Raw genomic sequence first — 26,988 nt, forward strand, 5'->3', positions numbered from 1 at the left:
AGCTAGAAGCTATGACCACCATGCAATGCTCTCTGGATTACAATATTTAAATTGCAATTATATATATATATATATAAATCAGTAATTTCAAAATTACCCAAAACCCCTGTCTCTTTCTTCCCAGAAACTGTATCAGTGTACCGGCGCAGACAGGAAGACCATTGGCTGCTGAGAGCGGGTGACGTAGACTGCCTACATTAGTGACGTATGCTGCCTATACCCGCCCTGCTCCGCGCTCAGGGCTTTGCTGCAGAGACGGCTCGCAACATTGCAACCTGGACCAACTCCTCAGCCCAGCATCGCTATGGGAATTATACCGTGCCTCCAAAACCAAGCTCTGATCCCGTACTATCTCAAGCCAGTTCATTTCGCCACATTGACTTTAAAAAACTGCCGTTGGAAGAAAGATCAGTGTTAAATCTGAATATTAATAATAACAGTAATTGTAACGTGGGGACCCTCTTGATGAGATCAAATCAAATGACAGGCATTAAGACCTTTCTAGAAATGGGCTTCATTTTCACTCGTGTATTTGTGCTGTAAAATGTTTGGGAAAATGTCAAGGCTGTCCATGTCTCTGATGGTAAGTATTAGACCTGTTTTTTGTGTCATTTTGTTTATCTCTGCGTCCCCTGATGTCCCCCCCCCAGGGTCCTCGGGCGATTTATAAACGCTCTTAAAGTGACAGAGGCTATTTTTGCGTTTGCTTGTCTATACGTTACAATGAAAATGGGTTATTTGATGAAAGCATGGTTTGTACATAAACATATTAAGTGTATGTATATCATGTAGGGAGAGAAATGCGGATAAGAATGTATATATTTTAAAAATTATTATTAATGATGTCTCATGTTTTATATGTTTCTTTGATTAAACTGAATCCACTGCTGGTAACGAATGGTTGATAAAGGGCTTTTTTTCTGTATTTATTTGTATGTAGCTAGTGTCAACTGATCTGTGTTTCAGCTAGGCTACCTATTATAAACACCATGACATACGCCTTTGAATATTTTGGACAGTGCCGGATAAACACATACGGGTTGATACATCTGTTACTAGATTTGACATGATTTGAAGAGTTTCAGCTTCATATGTTTCCAGGTGAAAAACAAAAACAAAACCTTACGTATCATCTCATTCCTCTTACCTGAGAAAGTTCATGTGGCACGCAGCAAATGGAAAGATAGTTATGAACCATTTGAACAACGGTAATAACAAATCAAATATGTTAATAATAATAATAATAATAAGAAGAAGAAGAAGAAGAAGAAGAAGAAGAATAGATAAAAAATTAATATCCTACACCACACTGGCACAATGACTAATAAGAAATATGTTGCAATCCAAAAAAACTGCATGTAGGGAAAAAATCAGGCCTATAACACATGGCTTATAATATTCCAAAATGCAGAATTCTTGATCCATATAGAGACTCCAATGGTGACAATAAACATGTAAATGACAGCTTATGAAAATTGTTTGGGGGCCATGTGTGAAATGTTTTAAACAGAGAAGACATTGAAATTGCAGCCTGGATTAATTTAGTGAGGTGTGTCAATTCAGAGTGTGTTTACAGTAAGCATTTAACTTTTTTTTTTTAAATTGTATTTCACACCTGACACGTTTCAAAGCGTTGTTTAATTGTTAAAAGATGTTGGTGGTCTCTCCAAAGCTCCAGCTTGTATGATGCCAGGCAAGCTGCAAATGGAAACTTTCCTTCAAGTTTTGAAGCTTATGTTCTGTTGGATTCTGTACAGTGACATTTAATGTGAGCAAAGTTTCCATCCATTCATGAAGAAGACACATTTTCTTGGCATTGTCAAAGATAAATCAGGCGTGCCGTTTTCAGAAAGCCACATTCACAGACCGTGTTTGTCTCGTATTGTAGCATAGACAAGTTACAGCAGGTGGTAATTTACACAGAACCAAAAAAGTTAGCTCCAAGGGATGCTAAATATGATTAGGCTAAAGGTTGAGCAACTGTACCTCAACAAAAGGGCAAATCCAGATCAATTCAGGATTCCCTCCCTTCTCAAAGGCATTTGCATTTTTGAATTGAATTAAATTTTTATTTCAGTCAGAAGCTATTTTGGTCTGAAACATTCATTCAGAATTATGTCATAGTTCATTGATATAGCCTAAATGACCAGCTATTACTTACAAATGAAAATGTTAGAACATTGAAAGTAATGTCAGGTAAGTAAACCTCTGTTCATATCAAGTCCTGTATTGACACAGTTTAACTCATAAAGTCATACATTATTTTGCAATGATAAATAGCATTCAAAGACTCACAATATCTATCTATCTATCCATTTACTATATTTTAACACTACCAGATAAGTATTGCAATATATTACAGTAAATATAAATGCAAATTATAATACTATCAACACCATGAAATCACAATATATGGTTTAAATCAAGCATATTCACACCATTCATTTTCAAATAATGTTATTTGGGTGATTTATTCAGAAAGATTAGTTTTCGCTAGGCTGAAAATCTTTTAGAAATTCTTTAAAGATTCCTTGTGTCCACATTTTTTTATTTTGACTTCATTGATTTGTATGGAATTTCTGACTGAATCAGTGTTTTGCAAACCCTGAAAAGAGATAGTATAGTATAGAATGAGTATAGTGCAATTAACAATATGTATTTCTTAAATTGTATTGTTTCATTGTTTCATTTTGACTACAAAACTATAATGCTGGGTAATGCGCAACAGTTGAGCTTTCATTGTTGTTCTGGTTCTTTTAAAAACTGCATAGAAATTAAACTGAATGAAAATTGTAGATGAATAAAAAATAGTAAGTTTGATTATTGTAAGACCAATGTGCTCTTTGATATTTATATAGTATTACAGTTAGGATAGCTTTATAATATAGCCCTTGGTCTCAGAACAACCCATCTGACAGCTATATTATATTGGTATTAATGCATATTTGTTATCTAGTATACAAACAAATATTAAAGACAAAATAGTGTGTCTACCAGTTTAGAATCAAGCACCATTCATCTTTTTGTAATAACCTAGCCCTAAGATTAATTTTCTGCACTTCTAGTGTGGCAGTTTTCAAAGTAGGCCTTCAGTAGAAATCCTTCAATGTGCACAACATAACTGATTTCCACATTTTATCACTGTATTACATTCAGAAAGGATTCTTGGAGAACAGCATGTCTCTTGACAGAATGCCAATAGTGGATCTGCTTAGCAGAGTTGACCTGATGAAGACACCACTCGCATTCTTATCTGCATACAGTTTCTGCCCTAAATGAGACCTTAGGCATAAGCATAGACCAAACAGTCACAGATCAAACTGTTGAAAGACTATTATTTATCAGTAGCAGACACTGGCTTCTGACAACATATTAAACAGCAATAGGGTAGTGTGGGACAGTGCAAAGTTTTAATTTGGTTTGGCACATAGAACTCTTCTAGTTTTTCCATAGACTTTTGGATGGAGGCAGGGGGAATTGGTAACCGTTAATCAGGTCAGCACATGTCCAAGTTTTTTGTGCTTAACACGGTACATAGGCATCTCTGTAGCTCAAAATTAGGTAGAGTTACATCTAACAAGACTTCTAAAAACTTATTGACAAAATGTTCTATGAATCCAATACATAAAGTATTGTACAGTACAGCCAGAGCAACACATACTTTTCCACATCGTTTGCTCTTAGTCAGATTTAAGCCAAGCAGTTAAGCCCTTTTAGGAAAAAGGAAAGAGCAATTTAAGCTGAAACTAGGAAAGTAATATGATTTCTCTGTTAGAGTGAAGGAACACAGTTAAGTGAATTGGGGTTATAAAACTGAAGTATCGTTGATTAAGAGTATTGCCCCAATCGGTTCCTGACTTTGGAGACTTGTATCTTTTGTTCAGTATGCCAGCCTCTGTACCTTTGCAGCTGCTGGTGAAATGGCTGCTCCAAGTGAAAGCCCAACTTTGTCTAATCACTATTCATGGGCAATAGAGCTGACTCTCCTAAAACACTGAAACAGCTTCAAACAGCACATGCAGCTCCAGTGAGGTTGATTCTGGATAACCAGGCTTGACATTTCAAAAGGACTTTTCAAGAGTGATGTACTGAGAATCTGAACACTTCAGATCTTATGGGCAAATACATTTACCTTAAACTGAACTCTTTTTCACTGATTATTTTTATACAGTTTAAGTAAGTCTTGCTCCGCCTCCTTTATTAAGCATATTTACTTATCGTGTTTATCTGCTTCCTTGCTAGGTCATAGTGAGCCCACATCAACAGATTGAAAGTGGTTTTGGTGTATAAACTGATGCTGTAGGTTTCAGTGCTCCCTGCAGACACTGCAGTCTAATGCTTCTAGCATCATCATTTCCTTCTGTATTTGAACCAAAAAAATGATACAAACAAGAAATGTCTAAGCAGAAAATCACACACATTAGGGTAAATAAAGATGGGTTAAAATGGTAAGTGCACTTGTGTATATTATGTGCTTTTGATATGTATTTCAGTTTAGGGAGAAAGCTGTTTTAAGCAGAAATCAGCTCAGTGGTCCTTTTGTGGTGCTGAAAGACTGCTTGTCAGTTAAAGTCAGAAGAAGGTCATTCACTAGCAACAATGGACTATATTGACAATGATGATTTCTACTGGACATTCCATTTGCAAGGCAATTTAATATTGTAATACCATTAAGTCAGCTACATATAACCTGTTTGACATGTGGAAATGAAAAGACTTCAGCCTATCACATTCATCAGAAAACTGCTAGAGGGACAAGTTGTTTTTAGTATCTGATCATTGTTCTCTATATGAATAATATTTTTTGTATCAAATGCTTTATCACATCCCTGGTAGTAGTAGTAGTACTATTATTATTATTATTATTAGTAGTAGTAGTAGTAGTAATCCTACTACTACTACTACTACTACTACTAATAATAATAATAATAATAAAAAGACAGTACATAGATTATTGCATTGTTATTTGTTTAAGAAGAAAATCTTAGGTATTGTCTTAAATATTTTATTTAACATGTAATGCATTTCCTTTGATGTGTAATTTAAGGCAAGACATTTTTGACATTCATGTGATTGTTTACTCTAGCTATCTATTTTACTTATCCATCTTTTCAAATCTTCATGTTTTTTTAATGCCACCTCACAGCTCATTCTTGGTCATGTTTGTGCTTTCTGTGGTTTCAGCTGTTCGTGTTCTTCAGTGATGTTTCTGCTCAAGTGGAGCAGACGCCCAGTGCGGCTGAAGACTCTATCCCTGCAGGGAAGTACCTTCACACCGACCAGAGCACAGGGACCACGCTGATCTGTGACAAGTGCCCTGCCGGGACCTATGTCTCCAAGCACTGCACAGAGGCCAACCTGAGGGACTGCAGCCCCTGTCGGAATGGAACCTACACCACACATGAGAACGGGATCGAGAGGTGCCACCCCTGCAGGAAGCCCTGCCGAGCGCCCTTCACGGAGAAGACGCCCTGCTCTGCCTTGTCCAACCGCGAGTGCACTTGCCCCCCTCACTTTTTCAGAGAGAAGGACACCTGTAGGCCCCACTCGCAGTGCCCAAGAGGCTACGGTGTGAAGAAGAAAGGCAGTGCGGTGGAAGACGTGAAGTGTCGGCAGTGCTCCCGGGGCACCTTCTCCGACATGTCTTCTAGCGTGTTGAAGTGCAGGACTCACACGAACTGCACAGCACAGGGTCTGAGAATCGTGTCCCTCGGGACCAAGGAGTCGGACAATAGCTGCGGCCCTTCTTATACACACGCCCTCACCTCTGCAGCTCCAGCGAGCTCTGCTTTTGTGGAGGCCTTCTCTGCTTACTTTGCACAGAAAGGTAAAGTCCCATTAGGTTTTGTAACTAGTGGTGTTGCCCATGAACTGGAGAGACCTTCTCAAATGAGTGGGGCTGGTATAAAATACTCCTTCCCTATACTTCACCCATTGTTTCACTTTTCAATTTGGAATTCCCAAGTTCACAAGATCTGTTAGTTATTTAACAGTTATGGTCACAAATCACAGAAACAGCTAAATAAGCAGGCACACATTCAAATAGGTTTCAGGTATATCATCAACAACTGTTTATTTGGATAAGCACTGCTTTTACCCATGCAGGGGTATTTTTGAATCCACCACAGATAAGCAAAATCTGTAACTGAATTATTTAAAAATATTTGTATTAATGAGTGACTTACCAAGTATTATCATCATTACCTGCTCAGATAAACAGTAGGAAGACAAGGACATTTGTGTTACATTTTATTGCTTTATATTACATAGAATTTTATACAGAACTGTTTAGTGATTGAGGGGCTTATGTTGGATAATATAAATAAGGAGACCTTGGTTAGATACATATTTGTGAAAGAGACAACTCATAAACAATATCCTAATCAGTGTGTTATGGAATGGTGGGGGCCTGAGCACTTTGTCAGTTCCCAGGAAGCACTAACATAACCTTACATTCCAATATAACCAAAGGTTATTTCCCTTTCCCAAAGGAACAACATGCTCTGGAGTTTGGTGGGAACTACACAGACTCAAATTACATGAAAACATTATACAAAAATAGATCGAGAGGGGAATGGGAAACAGACTGGAAACATCACAGATCTGCCCCAAAAAGTTTTTAGGCTGAGCATACACAATTTTCAGACACAAAATTAATATATTTTATTTTGGTAGCCAAATCATCTTTTTGTAGCTGAGTGGATCTATGTTGTAATCTAAGTAGCACAAATCTAAACGGCCCATTAATGTCGCTGGTGTTGTTCTTAGCGGTCAATTGATGACTCCTTGCTTGGCTGGCATTCTTTGCACAAATGTCTCTTTTCAATGGAGTCGGTTCCAGGGCTGTGTGCGGCTGTTTCAGCAGTGATTGTCTAACTGAATAGCAAAGGCTTTATCAACATTCATGCATTAAATTACCATGAAAGTACTTTAACATTGATACAGTTACCCAATAGTACTATTCATATAAACAAGTCGTTTTTGTTGTGTGTTTGAATGATCAAATCGAAAGTAATTTGCAAAGAAAGTACACAATTATTAACATAATATTTTAATATAATTCAATACTGATGGCAATCTCTAATTATTACTGAAAAATGTATTGTCTGTTGTGAATTCTGGCCTGGATCCCCATACTTTTTCATATTTACTCCATACAATAAGGAAACCTTGTTTTTTATTAGCTTTTTACATTTAATCTTATCTCCAGTTTATAACTTTTTTTTTAAGTTTTCCATTCCATTTTACTATATTCAAGGGAAAGGAGTGAAGAAATTTGGATTTAAAAAAAATCACAATATGAGCATTCTGCTTCAGTTTATAAAACATATAAAATCACTGCCCAGCTGCTACAGGGCTCAGTAGTGGTGAGTGGTAATTAGTGGATTAAAGTTCCTCCCTTCTGTTTTCTTGTCTAAGTTGATCTAATCTTTTGTCTGACTTTAATGCCTTGTGTTTGTGTGTGTGCGTGTGTGTTTGCGTTTGGTTAGATATCTTTAACTCAACAGTAGGTGCCCACACCAGTGCGTCAGAAGCCAGCACAGTGACAGAACCAACTGACACGCTGGTGGTCACCACAGAGAGTGCCTCTGACCATGGGGGGTCCCTTGCCACAGAGCACCACAAAGCGACCCAGCCACCACAGAAGCAACACAAGCACCTCTGGGACCACCACACGCACCACTCTGCCACCAAGACCCAGTCAGTGATGGACACCTTGTCTGACAGCAAGGTACCCAACCCTGGGTACAAGCCCACCAGGAGGGGGTCTCCCAGACCCAGTGTGCACAAAAACTTTGACATCAACGAGCACCTGCCTTGGATGATCGTCCTCTTCCTTCTGCTGATGCTGGTCGTGATTGTGAGCTGCAGTGTGAAGAGGAGCTCCAGGGTGCTGAAGAAGGGGCCCAGGCAGGATCCCAACAGCATTGTTGAGAAGGCTATCCAGAAAAAGCCAGTTACACAAGTTCAGAACAAGGAGAAGTGGATATACTATTCCAATGGACAAGGTGAGTAAACAAAATACTCCTCACAGTTATTCATGTATTTTACAACTCTTACCAACAAAGTTAACCTAGCAAGCAAGCAGGGGTACAGCAGTAGTTTTCTATGGGACGACTATGATGCACTGTTGGCATGATGGCATGAAAATAGTCTCAGATAGCCCTGACATATTAAAGTGAGTGCTCACGACCACAGTATGGAAGCTTTAGATCACATATTTCAAAATAATTAAAAGTAAATCATGCAAGGGCACAGCTTAAATTGTGCCTCTGTAAATCTTTTCCACTCAACAGGTACCTTGATACAGAATTTTAGGAAGGAAACTTTTCTGAGCTCACTCATTTGGGAGCTAATTGTAATGGGAAATGTAGCTGCCTGGCTGCTAGGTTACTGTAGTGAAACTCGAGTACTGCAGTGTTAAGCATCTTGATGTCAGCTTTAGATATCCGGTTTTGAGAGTTCCAACCTTGTGCAGTTTGAACCAGATTATTCCGGTTCTGCGGTTCCAACTATCCTTATAAAAAGCTCTCAAGGTTTAGTATGATAATATTTATGTCTGTTGATTGTGGGGACTTAAACAAGGGTGAATTGAAATTAATACATTTAAAATTCAAAGTGGTTTTAGGGTCTACTTTATACATAACATGGATTAAAGTTCAGAGCCCAGGTATAAATGTACTGCCTACCTTTTCTCATTGTGCAAATGTTTTGTTTATAGCAGTGTCTAATCAGGTGCATGGACAAAATGTGTTGACAGATATTTATTGAAATCTAGTCTTAATTTGGTTTAGTTCTATCTTATATTAGTAGTTCAGATTAAATCCTAACCAATTTTTAGATGTCAGGTTGGAAGGCTGTATTACAGGAGAAAATGTTGGATCTGTAATTAGAGATGAAGAAATTATATTAATGCTAAAGATCCTAAAATGTAGCCTTTTTTTCAACAATTGTAAACAAAACATGTTGCATACTTAACATCAAAGGTGATTTCCCACTATTGTGTTTATTTTAGCTAGTATGTCCAGTGGTAACATTTCAAAAAGGTCATTTATGTGGTTTTCCTGCAACATAACACAAAGCCAGCAATTTATTATTATGATCTTGTTGCCTTATCCCATTTTAAAGTGGGGTTAATTGTGTTCAGAGTATGAACTGCTGTGCCTGTTTTTCAATAAAAGCAACATCATGATTAGAACAGACATTCTATCTTATGTTGTCAGTGTTTGTCTAGATATAAACACGGCTATTTGGACTTCCACAAAACAAAACAAAACAAAACATTTTCCTAATTAATTCAAGGTGTTTAGTGAGCACTCCCTGGGGAAATTACGCTCATTTATTAGACTTGTTAAACTATCAGGACATTGTGATTAAGGGTAATAAATGTGTGGCATGAGAAACATACACACTGAAGAAGGAGACATTATATATATATAATTATTTCTTTCATTCAGGGCCAGTAGGCACCTAGAATGACAAACAAAACGTACATAAAACCATTTTATTTTAATTTATCATAAAGAGAGATCAAAGTAATATGAACTAACTCTGTGGGCTATTGTTTACAATGCTCTCAGCTCCAAAAAGGGTATTATCCTTCGAAAACATACCTATTTAACAGCTAGAGTTGCTGTAATGTAGGGCTTCATGATAGCAAAGTCACTAGAGATTTACATGTGTATGGGATGCACAGTTTATGATTGGAATTTGGATACGTATATTTTATTGTCCATATCTTTTTCTGTGTTCATTTGATTGTTTGCCAATGTTTTGTTGCTATTTTGAGCAATACAAATGAGAAATCTACGTTTACTTTCTATATCTCAGATGATAGAGATTATGTGGGTCTCATGAAACATGAAATGAGTGGGTTCTTTTGCTCTGGAATATGGAACTCCAGTCATACCCTTCATTCTGTAATTAAGGTGTATATGATCATTACTTAAAACATTTTAATATGCCACAGGTTTTTTAACTGCAGGAGATACCCCGTTGGTATTGATTAGTGAGTATTATATTTATTTAATTATTAATTAATATATTTACCCTCTGTTCCCTTTTTCATCAAAGCTAATACTCGTTGAACTAGCAGTTGCTTGTGGGGAGTTCAATTATTTCACGTTTTCCAGTTTATTTTAAGACGTGCCTCAGAGTAAGGCCTAAATATAATCTATGGCTAAAGTGTTTAAACTAGATGTTTGTGAAATAACCCTAACAAATAATATGGCATATTAGCCCATTGTTTAAGCACCACCGAAGTTTATGTTCATATCCAGGGCCTCAGGGGAAGAAACTCTGCCCCTTACAAAATTTTAATAGAAAAAATAGATGGTTATGGAGAGCTGTAGCCTTGATATTAAATTCCTACTATCTTTCTATAAAAAAAAAAAGGTTTGTGGCGGTACACAAAAGTGCAAGGAAACTCCTGTAATACATATAGCACATAGAGACTCTGGAGTAACACAGACAGTAGAGGCATCATTCAGAGTTGGCAGTTGGCCCCACAGTCAACACCAGTAATCCCCATCCCAGCACTATCCCAGTCGTGTCAACTCTTCCTTGCATATTCATTTTGTGGGGCCCTCCTTGATTCTTCACCGTTATTGTAGTGGGTTTATAAATGTGGATGAGGAGAGACAGTTGAACTGAGCCACAAGAGACAAAATGCTTTGCTATTGCCATATTCTCCTTCTATATTTGAGTGTCTGAAGTGCAAAGACGGTGCTGTATAACAGGTTGAACAGCTGTGAGTTTTCTGAAGAAAAAGCATTTGACCTGATTACATTTTTATATATATCACAGTGTTTTTTATATATCACAGTGTACATTAGTAACTATTTTTAATGTTTTTGTACACGTTGTCATTTAATTTGAATTCTGTTCCCTGGCTGGCACTAGGTAGGGTAAAGTGTGCCATAATAATAACAGAAAAGGTGCATTTGAAAACAAACAAACATGATGTCCAATGTTTAGAAGTGTTTACAGTAAACGTTTACTGATTCAGTTGCTTCCCTGCAATGCTTTGTTCATGTACGATATTTAAACAGCCAGAATGTGGTGACATCATCATTCCCATCCTTTAGATGAGTTGTCTTTACAAGCAGATTGTCTTACATTAAAAGGTACTCCATAGTCTCACGGGACCATTCTGAACAAGAACCATCAGTTAAATCCATTAGAATCGCTGTCATTTTATCCAGCTGTAATCCAGAATTGTGCAGGAAGGGGAATTTTCACCTCGCACTGAAGGGATTTACTGTCAAAACCAACCTAGACCTGTTGCAACTGGTTTTGCTGCCTGGCTGGGATTACTGTATGAAAATTAAGCACACCCTATGGACAAGGGCCTTAGGAAAATCTAGTCACTGTTAGAGTCTATTGCCGAAAATCTCACACAATGGCACCCTTGCAACAATTACAATGCGTCTTCTGTTATCCTTTTCTTCTAAGACTTTTGATTAGATTATGACGAAACAAAGGGTTTTACCATCATTAACTATGGGAACACAGCATAAGGGTTAGTCATATTCCATTAAATATTTCAAATCTTTCACAGACGTTTGTGAAAAGTAAACAGATACTTAATACAATGGATTACAGGATTTCAATATCATATTACTGAATGCTGTTGCCCACCTTTTGTCCTTTTTCTTTTTCTGCTCACTTGTTTAGTCAATGAAAAGGTTTCCCACAGCTGCAAACACTGTATAATACAATATGTTTAATAATAATGCCCCTTTTTCCAGTGTAAACATATTCTGTAATATCATAGTCCTCTTAGTGTATTTGTGCTGTAGGTGCCTGACAGATTTGAATTTGAGGCATGGATCGAACAATGTCAATAACACCAGTGTTGTTTAGTTGTCACATAATTACTGAAGCTTGATTCAACATTCAGACCACATAATTTGGACACAAATTTGAACTAGGTGTGTGTTCGTTATTTTGTTTATTATTTTGTTCATATTAATTTTGTTCATTTTTAAACTACAGATTACTTAAAAAGGCTTTATCTGTTTTGTTCAAGCTTTTCTTTTTTTTCTTACAGATAAACTAATTATCGAGTGTGAAATGTTGAGGGTTCCTTTAGGCATATTTTCATCTGCCTTTTCTAAAATATAATGCAATGTGGCAAATGGCGTGCAAAACCCTTTTTGAAATGCATTGTTGTCCTACATAGGTCTCGTGATGTGTTTCTCCTCTAATATTATTGATGCTCAGCCTTGCAGTTTATAAACATTGCAGGGACAATATGGGCTATACTGTATCGAGCTTATAGCAGTAGCTTTTTTAATGTTTTACCATTCTCATTAATGACCTAAACCTAAACCTAAACACTTTCAAGGTCATATGCCCTGGTCCTTAGGAGACAGTACTCTTTTATGTTACATTTTATTCTTAAATAATTCTAGTAATGTGTACTGTTGTAGCTTTAATTTCCTGATTAAGTTAACTATTTTCAAAGTTTTAATCCTGGTTAGAACCTTTAATAATAATGTTATTTACTTCAGAGAAAGTAATAATGTGTATCCAGTATTTGGTGACATAATGCCCCCTCTGTATGCCAGTTTACAGTAAACAATTTTAGCTGACAAAGTCTGACAAACAAAAAAGCTAAATGTTATCTGACTGAAAAAATTGAAAATGAGAAAACAAACTCAAAAGTACAAGATCTCATATTGAAAATAAAGCTTACCATGAAAGGCTACGGTGCTCAACAATGAGCAAAGTATTTTATGTATATATTGCTTTAAATTGCAATTCAGGTTCTCCAAGGTAAAGCCACAGATTGGCCATATTTTAAACAGCGGGGTATAGCCTAGATTATTATAAATATTGTATCATAAATTGGGTGTAAGAACAATATCATAGAAAATATGCAATACATTCTAAAAAGATATGCAGTTTGATTACGTGATCTTACGTGATTGTAGTATCTTCAATCTTCTCTATGTGTGTAGTTAAGGTGTCAGGTATTGTGGTTGTAACAGATTTCAGGGCAGTGCTTTAACGTCCTCTGTCCAATATATAGTAAGGAAGGTGTGTGGAAGACGAGGGCATGTGGTCCAGCTCTTGGAGTCTGGAGATGACTACAGTTATGGTGTGGATGGCTAGGCTACAAGTTTGATTTTCCCTGTGATATTTTTTATCATGGATATGAAAATATCACATCAACCATGACATTTACTGGCTTCAAAACAGCAGTTATTAAAATCTACTTCACAGGACTGTATCAGTGTTAGTGTTAGTGTTAGTGTTAGTGCCAAAGTACAAACAAGCAAGAATTGTTGAACCAATCAATTAGGTATTAATATCTGGAGTAGAGAAAGCCTTCAGTAAAGAATGACCACATTTTAATGAAGAAAACAATCTCAAATGTACAACAAAGCAGTGACAGTGACAGAACGGGGAAACCAGCGGATATGTTACAGTGTCTCATTTCAGGAAACATGTTTGGCTGTTGGTCATGATACAGTATACGCAGTAGATGATATACTTTATGATTGTCAGATTGTTTTAATCATATGCCTTGTAATGCCACTTTCCTCTTTCCAGGCGTGGATATCCTTAAGCTGGTGTCGGCACAAATCGGAAGCCAGTGGATAGAGATGTACCAGTACCTTGCCAATGCAACTGAGCGTGAGGTGGCAGCTTTCGCCAACGGGTACACGGCAGACCACGAGCGGGCCTATGCTGCTCTGCAGCACTGGACCATCCGAGATGCCGATGCCAACCTCGCCAAGCTCATCAACGCTCTCCGAAGACACAGGCGCAATGATGTGGTGGAAAAGATCCGGGTCGTAATGGAAGATAATCCTCAGGTAAGATTTTATCTGGGGCTGACTCAATAGTCTGATTAACTGTGGATTCATATGTTCCCAAAAATTGTTTATGATGATGCTGGTTACTTTCTCGTCTCTCAGTCTCCCTCTAGTGCTCTGTTTGTTTCATAAAGACATTCCATGGCTAAGCAGGCCCATGGACCAGTAAGCAACTGTATTGTAGCTTTGTTTGAAGTGATGGGATGATTTTGAAAGGAATATCTCAGACCTTGCTAGCAACACTAGCTTGTAAATCTTAACAGATAAATAGAATATGATGATATTCCTCCATCAGTTGGGACTTTGTATGGATGTACTTCTACCTTTGTGCTTTTGGATCAGAAATACTGTGCAATCAGTGGGAGTTGCTGTATGGTGGCACATCTAAAATATGTATCTCACTAAACACAAGTCTGTTTAAACTAACTTCCTGTAGAATCCAGCCTCGCTATAATATAGTCTCTTGCCATGGAAATTAGTTTCATTATCGTCCAAGAATTCTCATAATACAGTACATGATTATTTTGTTTTCTCTCCATGTAGATCAGATTATATTTCAGAATGTCCTTTTTTCTACAAGGTTAAACATTAATGCTTCATTGTTTTCTTCAGGAATTTGCATTGATTAATAATACTGCATTGATGTGCAGATAGGTCTCCAAGTAAGGCAATTACATTCCCTGTCAGCAAGACTTAATAATGGCTTTATCTGTAAGAAATCACTGATCAGTGTAAATAAATATGGCTGCTAAGTACACGGACTGCATCACACGGATGGCGCTTTTCACATGGTTCGTTGTGTGCTGAAGTCTTAGAACGCATGTGTCCACTAATTTATGAGTATGTTGTTGTTGTCGTTGTCCCAATGTAATCGTTTGTGCAACAACAAAATGTTGTTGAATAGCATGTATAGTTTGACACCCTTACATTTGCTGAAGTAGAGAACTGTGCTTCATAGTATTTATAACACATTCCTGTTGCAAAACCTTTGGAATTACCTCCAGGAAAAGGGCAAAAACAGAATAATTAATCATATTCTATTGACATACAGTACAAAACACACACGAATGGAGGTGCACGTCTTTGACTGTAATTTTGATTGTACAGTTGTTATGAGAAACATTCACATATATTTTATATCTCCACATTATTTTCCATGTACCAAGACACATTTGTTATATTCAATTAAAGTGCAAGTTAAAACATATAGAAGTCCTGAGTATTTATATGTAGGGTATGTTTAATATAAAGGAACACTAACCCTGCACATAAATATTTAAGACATATTATAGGCCTAGTTCTGTTTCATATCCTATGTCTTCATGAATTCTAAATGAAGGCAATTCTCCTGCAGAGAAGTAATTTAGTATTTTCCCCAGTAATATAAAATGTTATCTTACAAATATTGTACTGCTCCATTGATTAACAGAAAGCATTTTACACAAAGCAATAGTATGAAACAAAAAATACCATTGTAAATCTGGAGCATGGCTAATGATGGGGATAGTACAGTGTATAAGGGCCCTGACTTGTTTACAGCCTTTGATTAACAGGCAGCTGTGGCAGGGTCTGCCTTGTTTCTGTCAAACTGCAGGTGGTTCATTGTAAACTGTGCTAATCTCCAGGGATTCCCAGCTGATATGTTTTGAGTAAACAGCATTTTTTTTATTACAGTGGTGATAAAGGGTTGGGAAACTTCTGTTATTTTATTTTATTTTTATTTATACGTGTGTATACTTCAAGGACTATGTGAAAGGGCCTACAGATTGAGTCTAGTATGTGTGTCTGCTTACACTTTAAGTTTCAGCTTGGTCAAGGTTAACCTAGCTCCCATTGACATGGGAAAATAACATGCCATAATGTTCTCTGAGAACTTGATATAATGTTCTGTGCTTTTCACATATAAGGAAGCACATTTTAATTTTGAGAGGATGTACTGTGTTATCTTGTACCTCAGAGAAAGGGATAGTTATGTTTCGAACTCCACTCTTCATCATTTTATCCTAGGCTCTCGAACTCAGATTGTGCAGAGCCACCCTGTTGTCTGGCTTCTATTCTAGATGTCCCTCTCAATGGCTCGGCGAACCTAGTCAATTCGACATATATCATATTGTTTCAAGGTCTTTTACAGTTGATGACTTCAAATTTTCTTTGAAATCAAGATTCAGGGCCTGACACATCATTTGCGGCCTTGGGAGAATTATGAAATGTGTCCAGATAATCAGCTAATTGGCCTGATTCAGTAACTGGGAGCTGGAACAAAATCCAGAGCACACAGTGGCCCGGCACAAATGGCATTTGAGACCCCTGATCTAATCCTCTGCTTTGCCAAATAGAAACTATATATACACTAATCAGCCATAACATGACCACAGACAGGTGAAGTGAATAACACTGATAATCTCATTATCATGGCACCTGTCAGTGGGTGGGATATATTAGGCTGCAAGTGAACATTTTGTCCTCAAAGTTGATGTGTTAGAAGCAGGAAAAATGGGCAAGCGTAAGGATCTGAGCGACTTTGACAAGGGCCAAATTGTGATGGCTAGACGACTGGGTCAGAGCATCTCCAAAACTGCAGCTCTTGTGGGGTGTTCCCGGTCTGCAGTGGTCAGTACCTATCAAAAGTGGTCCAAGGAAGGAAAAGCGGTGAACCGGCAACAGGGTCATGGGCGGCCAAGGTTCATTGATGCACGTGGGGAGTGAAGGCTGGCCCGTGTTGTCCGATCCAACAGACGAGCTACTGTAGCTCATATTGCTGAAAAAGTGAATGCTGATTCTGATAGAAAGGTGTCAGAACACACAGTGCATCGCAGTTTGTTGCATATGGGGCTGCGTAGCCGCAGACCAGTCAGGGTGCCCATACTGACCCCTGTCCACTGCCGAAAGCGCCTACAATGGGCACGTGAGCATCAGAACTGGACCACGGAGCAATGAAAGAAGGTGGCCTGGTCTGATGAATCACAAGTTCAAGGTGTTGACTTCGCCTCCATATTGCCCAGATCTCAATCCAATCAAGCATCTGTGGGATGTGCTGGCCGATCAGTAGAGGCCCCACCTCGCAACTTACAGGACTTAAAGCTTCTGCTGCTAACGTCTTGGTGCCAGATACCACAGCATACCTTCGGAGGTATAGTGGAGTCCACGCCTCGACAGGTCAGGGCTGTTTTGGTGGCAAGAGGGTGACCTACACAATATTAGGCAGGTGGTCATAATGTTATGTCTGATCGGTGTGTATATATATATATATATATATATATATATATAGCAATTTGCAAATATATCCGTTACATAAGAACATAAGAAAGTTTACAAACGAGATGAGGCCATTTGACCCATCATGCTTGTTTGGTGTCCATTTATAAATAAATGATCCAAGGATCCAAGTTACACTAATGTTGCCTCAAATAAATGCAAACATTATCCTAATTTAAAAAATAAACTTTTATTTAAATGTTTTTTTACTTTACTTTTGATCTAAATGTTACATCTTGGCATCAAACTTTAAAATCTCTTTGAATAGTTGGACCTGCAACTCCAGAGACATACAGCTGTGAGAAAATGATTAACAAATCATGCTCCCAGACATGTGCAACAGACTTATAGATTTTCTTTTGTGACGTGATATGTCTTTCCTCACACTAGATAAACCATGACCACTGCTTAGGTCAGGGCTTATGGCCTTCAGAGAAAATAAAAAAAAACAGTCTGCTGAGATGCCCTGGATTCTCCATCACTCACAATGGAGCTGCAGATTGAATCTGTAAATTAAAACCAATCATTGGTAATTGTTGCCGCCCAATTCCCTTGCCACTCAAGCACCATTCATGTCAGAGAGAAATTTGCTTTGTTAACGTGTATTTATTGGCTTAGCATGTTCCTAATTGTCTAGCTGCTCTTTTTAAAAATCTGCTCTTTCAATGAGTCAGCATAAGACCCCCTTCTGTAACAGAATTAAACGTGAAGTAAACAAAGTCTGCGGACTGCTGACATGCAAGGAAAGTTCCAGAGAAGGGCTGCCAGGGAACAGCAAGCATACTACATGACTTTCAGTCCCTGTAATGACTTTGAACCTTCAAAACTTAATTTATACAAAGACACATCATATTTTATATATAGATACATGTATATTATGTATGTATTTTTTAAAATATTTTTTTATTTTTCTCATAGTGCCGTTACTTTCAAATCTGCGGTGGCTCGTTGAGGACATGAAAAAAAAAAAAGCCCCTCTGGTTATCTCGTGATCACGACATAAATTACCTCCCGTTAACTCGTGATCACGACATAACGTTATCTCTCGCTATCAGAGAAAGCAGAAGTGATGTCATTTTCATGAGACAATGCTGAGACTGGGGCAGTGCTGTCAACACATTTGGGTTTATGTTCAACAAGGCTAATGCAGACAAATTGTTTTATGCCTTTCAATAATTTAAGTGATCCTGAAACTGTAGCGAGCTTCATTACAACACAACTTCTTGGTTAATGTATAGGCTACCCACTGGACTGAAATTTGCGTAATACATTTAAACTTCTGTGAAGTTTGCTTATTCTCTGCGTATCTCGCTTCTTTTCTAAGTGTATTGTGGTTTCCTCCCAATTCCACCCAGTCCAAAGACATGCGGTTCAGGTTAATTGGTCACTCAAAAGTACCCGTTGTCCGAGTGTGTGTCCGTGGTGCCAGTAGGGGTTTCACTGAGTGGTCTGGACCCGCGTACTGGTCTAGTTAGAGAAAACTGAATGCGCTGGCATTTGTTTTAGTTTTCTTGACACAACTAGTAAAAACTATCCAAACTACAATCATAATAATCATACACATGTTCATATTAGCATATTTTACATGTGCCTATTCGTAAATACACTCATTCTGCATAATGAACATATTACAAATGACGTAACCCCTCAGAACAGCTTTAAACCTACTCTACAGAAAGGTTATGTGTCATGGTGTAGTGGGCTGACCATAGCCCCATGGAGGTGGAGATGCCCAATGAATGTGGATTGAACTGGGGTGTTTCAAATATGATGGTTGTATACATATTTATTGTTATTAGTATAATACTAGTGTTTTTCCTGTTATTATTATTTCTTACAATAGTGGGGTTAAGTCTGTTAACCATTGAGTATAGTTATGCCTGCTTGAAATTATATATTTTAAGCCTTCATCCATGTACACTTGCTGAGGTCCGGACCACATGGACCGAGTGGTCTGAATCACCGCACGGTGGTCCCTTTTGATAAGCATGAAATTGTTTGTGTATGGTTTTATACAGTTTTAACTGTTACATATGTAGCGGTCTCAGTCCACTGTATGTTTTTCACTTTGCTTACTTTGATTAAATACACCTATATCACATTTGCATGTTTTGTGTTCTCCCCCTCCAGTCCCCGTGCAGTTCGATGTTTAATTGAATAATTGAATAGAGCATTTAAAGCCCCTGTGTCTCCAGTTAAGGGGTGGCCACTCCTTTGATGTGTAGTCCTTCAATAAACCCGAATGTGTTGACAGTACTGCCCCAGTCTCAGCATTGTCTCATGAAAATGACATCACTTCCGCTTTATCTGATAGCGAGAGATAACTTTATGTCGTGATCACGAGATAACCAGAGGGGCTTTTTCCTCAACGAGCCACCATACAAATCTGTGGTTATATTGAACATGTTTTCTTCTGAGTATTTTTATGAAATATCCTGAGCTCTTCATCCAGAGATTTTCTTTTTTTTTCAGCAGTTGCACGTATACAGAGCACTTTCTCCGACAGAAGAGGAGCAATTCGCTCAAAACTGCAGGGGAGACAGATATCCACCTGTATGTTTAATAGACAATTACACTCATCAGAGCTGAGAAGTGCTGTTTGAAAACTTCCCAGGAATAGCCAGGGTGGATCAGTCTTCAAATGGCCTCTTTTGAACAGTTTTAGGATTTTGTTAAGATTTATGAGATTATCTAACAGCTTCTGGCTGCACCAGGGAAGGATGCCTCTGACTGATCACACTATATCACACTGAGGAGTATTACAGCACTGCTAAGGAAGACACAGGAAGAATTAGACCACCTTTGCTGCAGCAGTGGTTTTCACTTTTTTTATGTATTCATTTTTAAGTAGGCACATTTTGGATGTCTGAGAGTGTTGGTGATTTTCTTTTCCTATTTTTCAGTGTCTTCTTGTTGAAATGACCCTTAATGGTTTTGTTTTCAATGACTTGACTCAAGGCTTTATTTAATTTTTGTCTTGATTGGTCTGTTTCAGCCTGGCTTGTACTCCGCAACTGAATGAGCTGTTGCTATTGGCAGTATTGTACGGTCTCTGAGTCAGCAGTTGTTTGGAGAGCTTTCAGTATTCATGACATCCCTTAAATTGTTCTTAGTTAATTATGCAGGAGTTCCCCTATAACTCAGTGATCCTGACCTTTAGTTAGAACTTTTTTGCATTCTTAGCAACTAGTGTAATGTACAACACATGCCTTTGTTAATCCACAAAGACACTGCTACTTTGGGTGCCAATTGTTTCACCAGAAATGATGCATCTCTGCTTCCCTGAAATATTTTCTTCTTGATCTGTGGTAACTAGCTGAGGAGTAGACATTTGATTTGTTACAGCTCATTTTGTGTTTTAAGTGAAGAACTGAATTTAGATGCATATGTTCTATTTTTAATTCAGTTTTTTGTAGTCTACACCATTACACAGTGGTTACTACCAGCATCTCAATTGTATTGTTGTTTCACCCTGAGACTTCTCTGTGCTTGTTAAAACGTTTGATTGATTGAATCTATCTACAAGGACTTGTGAATCCAGCAGTTCTTCAGCTGTTTTTTAGCACCTCTTTAATAGTGAAATAGGTGATACAGTACACAACTATCTTTTTCAGGATTACTATGCCCTTTAAGTAAAATGGAAATTAAATTATGTATTTGTAGCATAATGATAGTATCCCCAAGTGCACTTGTTTTTAAATAGAAAAATGAATACACACCTCAGCAGACATAAAAAGAAAAAAAACACTTTTCTTTTGCATTATACCTTTGGCAAATACATTACCCAATTATGTCACAATTAACTTGATTTAGATTCTCATTTTCGTAACTATGCATAGTATTAGAAGTGTGGGAGCAGGGTACCAGCCATGTGGTATGTGGGTGGCAAATTCTCTTCCTGTATGAATCTGCAGAGCTCTTTCATGCCTTGCACTTATATAACATGTCGATGCTGAACGGAGAAATGTGAGGGCAGAGCTGTGGGTGGCTCAAGGCTTGGAGGTCAGCTTGAGTCCTAAACATGGTTCCCGGTAAATAAAAGACCCCTGTGGTTTATGGCCGGGGTATTTCAGATGGTACATTCTTAGCTATTGTATTCACTTGTTTTCCCCTCTGTTCTTTGTTTTGTTTGTTTGTTTTCCAGTTTGATCTGAACCAGCTGATGACCTCTGTGAATGTAACTCAATGCCTCAGCCCTACCCACAAGCCTTTAGAGTCCCCAGGAGTCATCGTGGAGCACTCCCCAGTGGATAGGACCAAGGGATTCTTCCCAGACGAGTCAGAACCACTTCTGCGCTGTGATTCCACCTCCAGCAACAACTCAGCCCTCAGCAGAACAGGCTCTTTTATTACCAAAGGTACCTGCACACTCTCAGCCATGCTATTATTTACAGAACACCCGTTGATGTCCGCAGATAGAACAACAAATACTCACCAAGGCCATCCACTGTGCTTCACATTTTCCCAAAGCTGTGGTGTCTGACACGGCTCCCATGGCTCTGACTTAAGGTCTGATACTGCAGGATATAAACGGTGAATCACAGATCATTTCCTTTTGTGACTTTGCACCAGGGCACTGAGTTATACATGAGGAATGTGTGCGGTAAACATCAGTCCTCCTCTCTGCGACACAGGGCCACATATCCTGTTCCCAGTGCCACGGCTCTGGTACGGCACACCTGAACCATGTCCAGGATGTAGTAGGCAGAGAAAGTTTTAATATCATACGCATGCCAAGGCTTTTCTCATTTAATCCTGGTAATTATTGCTTCATTAGCTATCAATTAGCCTCGGTTTTACCTGTGGCTTCCATCAGACTGAACTGCAGGAATCACCGTATTCATTGATGCAAGCTACAGGTGTTTCAACGATTTAAATCCGACTCTTCAAAACAACCACGCTGTTTTGGGTTTACTATGGACTTTGTCACAGCTAACTGAGCTGCCTGTATTAAATATGCTTATCATGTTTTTCCAGTTTGCACCAGTTTTTCACTTATACTTCTCTCATTCAGTGAAGCTTATTGTTATACCTGTATGCCATTTGGATCTTCTCTTCTGCCTTAAAGTTATTCACTAATCTGGAGGTCACATTGTTAATTGTAAAGTGTTTATATGTAGGACATTGTAGTTTAGTGGCATACATTTTTTCGATAAAGACATCCTCTAAATAATAATAATAGTCCTTGAGTTACAGAAGAAAATATCTACTTTGATGACATCTCCTGTGTATTTAGCACTCTAATGGGATACACAAGTTCAAAAGATTTTTCTTATATATTACGTTGGACTTACTAATGTACAGGACTGTGCATGGCAACGAGAAATAAAGAGTGTGACAAATATGTAATCCTTTTAAAGAAAGAAATGTTCACTTTGATAAAAAAAAAAAGATTATATAATTTAATTGTACAGAAAACCTTTGACCATTGATGTTTTCATTGTTTTAATTGACAATGGCAGGTCTTACAGACAGACTGATTAGCACTAATCTTATGCCATGTTATCTAATGTAGCTCTTTAAAGCCAAAGATTAGTTCTAATACTCCTCTCTGAAAGTATCCATAAAATGGTCTCTAATGAATGGAATTGGAACATCTACTTCTGTATAAAGAAGACAGGGGGCCAAAAAAGCAATAGTGAATCATATAAAAAATATATTGATTCATACATTTAACATAAACGTCATATCAACCAATATGCCGATTTTGAAAGGTTTACAACCATTAGAGATTAAACAAATTAAATATAACTTAACATTTTTGTAACAGGTTTGAAAAATTGGTTTTAGTATTCCACGCTACTTCCTCTGCTGGAACTTCATTTCCATTCATTTGGAGATACCAACAGTAGGAATTCTTACAGAACCTTGAGTATTTTTTGGCACTGTTGAGGTTAGGCTGATTAATTAATTCTTTAGGATATACTGCTGTCTAGTGGACATATTGAGAATCTGCATGTAAACTCAGGGAGGTTTTATGTTAAACTTTTATTATTACTTATTTCACTCTTATCCAGGTCAACTTACAGTTTGCACAAGAAGCATGTTAATGCATTTCAAAAGTGCAGTAATACAATCAATGCAAAATACAATTTAAACCATTATAAAAGTGCAGTAGATAGATTGAGCGAACCAGTAATTTATTTATTTAGATGTATACTTCAATTATATATATATATATATATATATATATATATATATATATTTTTTTTTTTTTCTTTCTCAAAGCACTTGTAGATGTGTTATTTTACATCCACATATAAACACACACTGGCAGTGAAACACATTGGGCACAATGCACAATCTTATTGAAATACAGCTAAGAAAGGAACATTCCACATATACTATTGATATATGTGTCAACATCAACATAAGGTTACTCATCCAAACATACCCCCTCATTAGCTGGGGACCCTGTCTTGTTGACTACTTTGACAGAAAGTTGTTTCCCAGTAAGACATAGACATAGAAATAGTAAACGAAGTAGTTCCCTCAATGATTTCCTGCTTTCCACAGTAATGGTATGAGTAGGAATGTGCAGTTAATGAGATTGCCTCCTTGATGTAGAAATCAAGATGTCTGCCTCTTTTAGGTCCTGTGTGTCTTTGTTCTTTCTCATCCTAACCTCACACACTTTCTTCCTTGTCTCTAGAAAAAAAGGACACTGTACTGCGCCAAGTCCGCCTGGACCCATGTGACCTACAGCCCATCTTCGACGACATGTTGCACATTTTAAACCCTGAGGAGCTGCACGTAATCGAGGAGACTCCCTCAGCTGAGGACAAGCTGGATAAACTCTTTGAGATTGCTGGTGTCAAAAGCCAGGAGGCCAGCCAGAAGCTGCTGGACTCCGTTTACAGCCACCTGCCTGACCTCCTGTAGTCACATGGCCAGGGATTGCATTTACTTCATGTATCACAAGCTGGCAAGGGCCGTGAGAAGCAGAGAGAATAATGCTGCATGTACAGTAAAGCCTGGAACATGTGACATGCGCTGAGGCCAGACAGTTTTGTCTGTAACAGTTGCTTCCCACCGTGCACATTAAAATACATCTTGCACTTGCGTAAATGTAGCTTTGAAAAGGTGTTCTCTTATGTTTTGGAGCTTCTTGTTAGTATTACTGTTCATAGGGAAACGTCAGAATTTACAAATGATGTATGTTACCGTTAAACACTAATGATATGTAATATAATTTATGCACTAATTTTATAAAAATGGCAGTCAGCCAAACCTGCTTCAATGGCCTACGTTTTTTGAAGTGCTGTTTGCTAATGTCATGTCTGTTCTTTTTGTAATGCATTTTTTTATTACTGCAGTTTTTATGTTTTACATCAGCAATGTGTATGATCATGTAATGGGCATTTGAGATGATCACTGCTTGGGTTAGTAATCTAATGTAACATTGCAGAGGGTTTGCATTCAACATATACTACTTGAATTAGATGGCACACTTGTGTTTTTAGTTACTTTATTTTTAAAATAGTGCTCACCTGATAGACCCTACCTTAGGCACCAAAACATACTTCATATTCAAAACACAAAGAAGATTTTGCCGGACAGTGACTGAGGATTCACCGTGTCTGTTTAATCTGTAAGGCCAGTAATATATCAAGCTACCCTGGTGCTAGACTTGAAATACCCTGGTGGTGCTGGTTTAATGTAACAGTCTGAGAAAGTTATTCATGGTGTTATTAAGCCAGCCTCAACGGCCCGAACGAATTGCTTCTGAAACTGGATTTCTATGGAATTCACAGAAGAATGATGGAGATCTGCCTTCTAGCCTGTTACTAATCTATTGAAGTGTTTCTTACCAAGAATTGCTGATGTTTGCACCATATATTCTGGTGGCTGTTTTAATACTTAACACCTGTATATGATAATTGTACAATTATTGTAACATGTACATCAACCAATTAAAGTTCCAACTTTTGTCATAACTGTGTTCACTTGTCATAGATCTGTCTAGATGTCTTGCTGATTTACTCATAGGAGTTGGTCATACTTGTATCATACTGGTTATTTACAGACATAAATGACTCAGTGGGACTTAATGTCAAATGATTTTGTTCCATTTTAACTTTTTGACATTATAAACAACTTGGTAGATTAACAAATAAATAATGTAATTTCAGTCTAATACTACAAATAGCCCTAAACATATCCTTATCATTGTAACTTTAACTTGAGTCTTAATCATAGCCTTAATGATAACTCTGACATCATACTTAATTATAAGCTCAAAAAGGTACATTTGCACAATATTTTTGGCATCTTTTCCTATGGTTTTCCCATGCACATGCCACACAGTTATGTGTTACCATGGTGTCCCCCTCATGGTTTTCCTCATTAGTCACAATTATCTTAGCAGAGTTCTATTGTGATGTAGTACTCTGGGATTTGCTTTTACCCCAGATGTATAATGTATTTAACATGATGATAATGTGTTTAATATACTAGTGTATTTGCCCCCCAAAATTGTTTGAGGACAGTGTAAGGGACATAATGTGGCCGTGTTTAGACCTGTCATGTCTTGCACCTGTCTGTTTTAAAATTAAGTGAGATATCGATGGAGCACAGAGTCCAACAGTGCTGTTTGTGAACACTAGAGGGGACCTGAGGGTTCTTGTCTTTTGTTGCTAAACTGCTTTGCTAATGTGAAATAGTGTAAGAGTGTTTGATATACTTTGGGTAGAGATAAGAGTATACAAATATCTGCCACTGATTGGCGGTGTGTCCTGTGCGGGTGACTTTGGTAACAGTGCACACAAGAAACTCAACATAAGGGACTTTGCTTTGCCTCCTTGCAGAGCTGTGTTTGATCTCCCTCGCCAATAATATTGCTTGTTTCATTAATTAAGGTGTGAACTAATTTATGAGAGCTGATTTTAACCTTCCACACAATACAACTCCGTGATTTTTTATTACATTTTTACACAGTGGGGAGGGGGAAGGGCTACTGTGGGGATACACTGGCCCAGCCTAGTCCAGGAGTCAACGAGGTGCATTTATTAAACTTCCAAGTTACTGGCATATTGTGAGATGTGCTAAGCACATATTATGTGTTGTTGTTTTATTTATGGTATTCATCACTAAGGTATTGGGGGGGGCATGTTTTGTGTGGTTGAAAAGGTTTCTGTTTTGATTTTTGATATTTAATTATTTTTTTTGTAAAACCCTTTTGCGCAAAACAGTTCTGTCACACGTGCTGGCCCCGCTGCCCTGTGTATAGAAATGGTTGTATGTGTCACACTGTGGTTGTGTTATTCATATGGTGTATTTTAATTTCGTCATTGATGTTTTATTTTTTATGCCAATAAAGATGGTTGACTTTTATTGTGTTTGTGTACACCCATTCTGGGTTGGATAGTAGCACTCAATGTCGTCCAGACCTCAGTGGAAAAACAGAGGTGGTGACAGTGGCTGCCGCTACCCAGACCCAAACGAGCCCCTCCTGTAATCTGGGTTGTGATGGTAACATTGGACTTAGAAGTGGGATGGCTTGTAATTGGTGGCTGTATTATTTTCCTCCCTTGTAAACCTGGCAGCCCAAGCATATCATCTCCCAGTGGGAGGGAAATGTTACCTCACCCAATAGTTATGCCCCAAATGTTTAGTGGGATGGGACCAGAAAGACCAATTTGAATTGTAGTGAATAGAATCAATTGTTATGATCATGTTTAAACTTAGTTAATGGTTGGCAAGGGAAATTTATTTTGGATTACCCAAGAAAGCTCAGGAAAATTATGAAAATAGAAAAACTGCTATGCTGAAAAACCCAACCCCACAGACTAGCGATGAAAGATATGGTATTGAGCCCCAGAGCTGAAAAAGAAAAGACAGTATTAGAGAGGTTGGTATATGTGCTTTAATATAGCTTGTATTGAAAGCATACCCTGCATCTGATCCA

General features: G+C 37.9%; 1 protein-coding gene across 1 annotated transcript; it reads left to right on the plus strand.

The window, feature by feature from the left end:
• Window positions 1-245: 245 nt before the first annotated feature.
• On the plus strand, window positions 246-26,414 carry tnfrsf21 (tumor necrosis factor receptor superfamily, member 21). Its single transcript, XM_066705367.1, has 6 exons — window positions 246-583; window positions 5,185-5,827; window positions 7,491-8,009; window positions 13,561-13,826; window positions 21,226-21,439; window positions 23,734-26,414. The coding sequence occupies exons 1-6, from the start codon at window positions 545-547 to the stop codon at window positions 23,961-23,963; spliced, it is 1,911 nt and encodes a 636-aa protein (XP_066561464.1). The 5' UTR covers window positions 246-544; the 3' UTR covers window positions 23,964-26,414.
• The last annotated feature ends 574 nt before the right edge of the window (window positions 26,415-26,988 follow it).

This window comes from Amia ocellicauda, chromosome 1, assembly GCF_036373705.1.
Source record: "Amia ocellicauda isolate fAmiCal2 chromosome 1, fAmiCal2.hap1, whole genome shotgun sequence".
Classification (NCBI taxonomy): domain Eukaryota; kingdom Metazoa; phylum Chordata; class Actinopteri; order Amiiformes; family Amiidae; genus Amia; species Amia ocellicauda.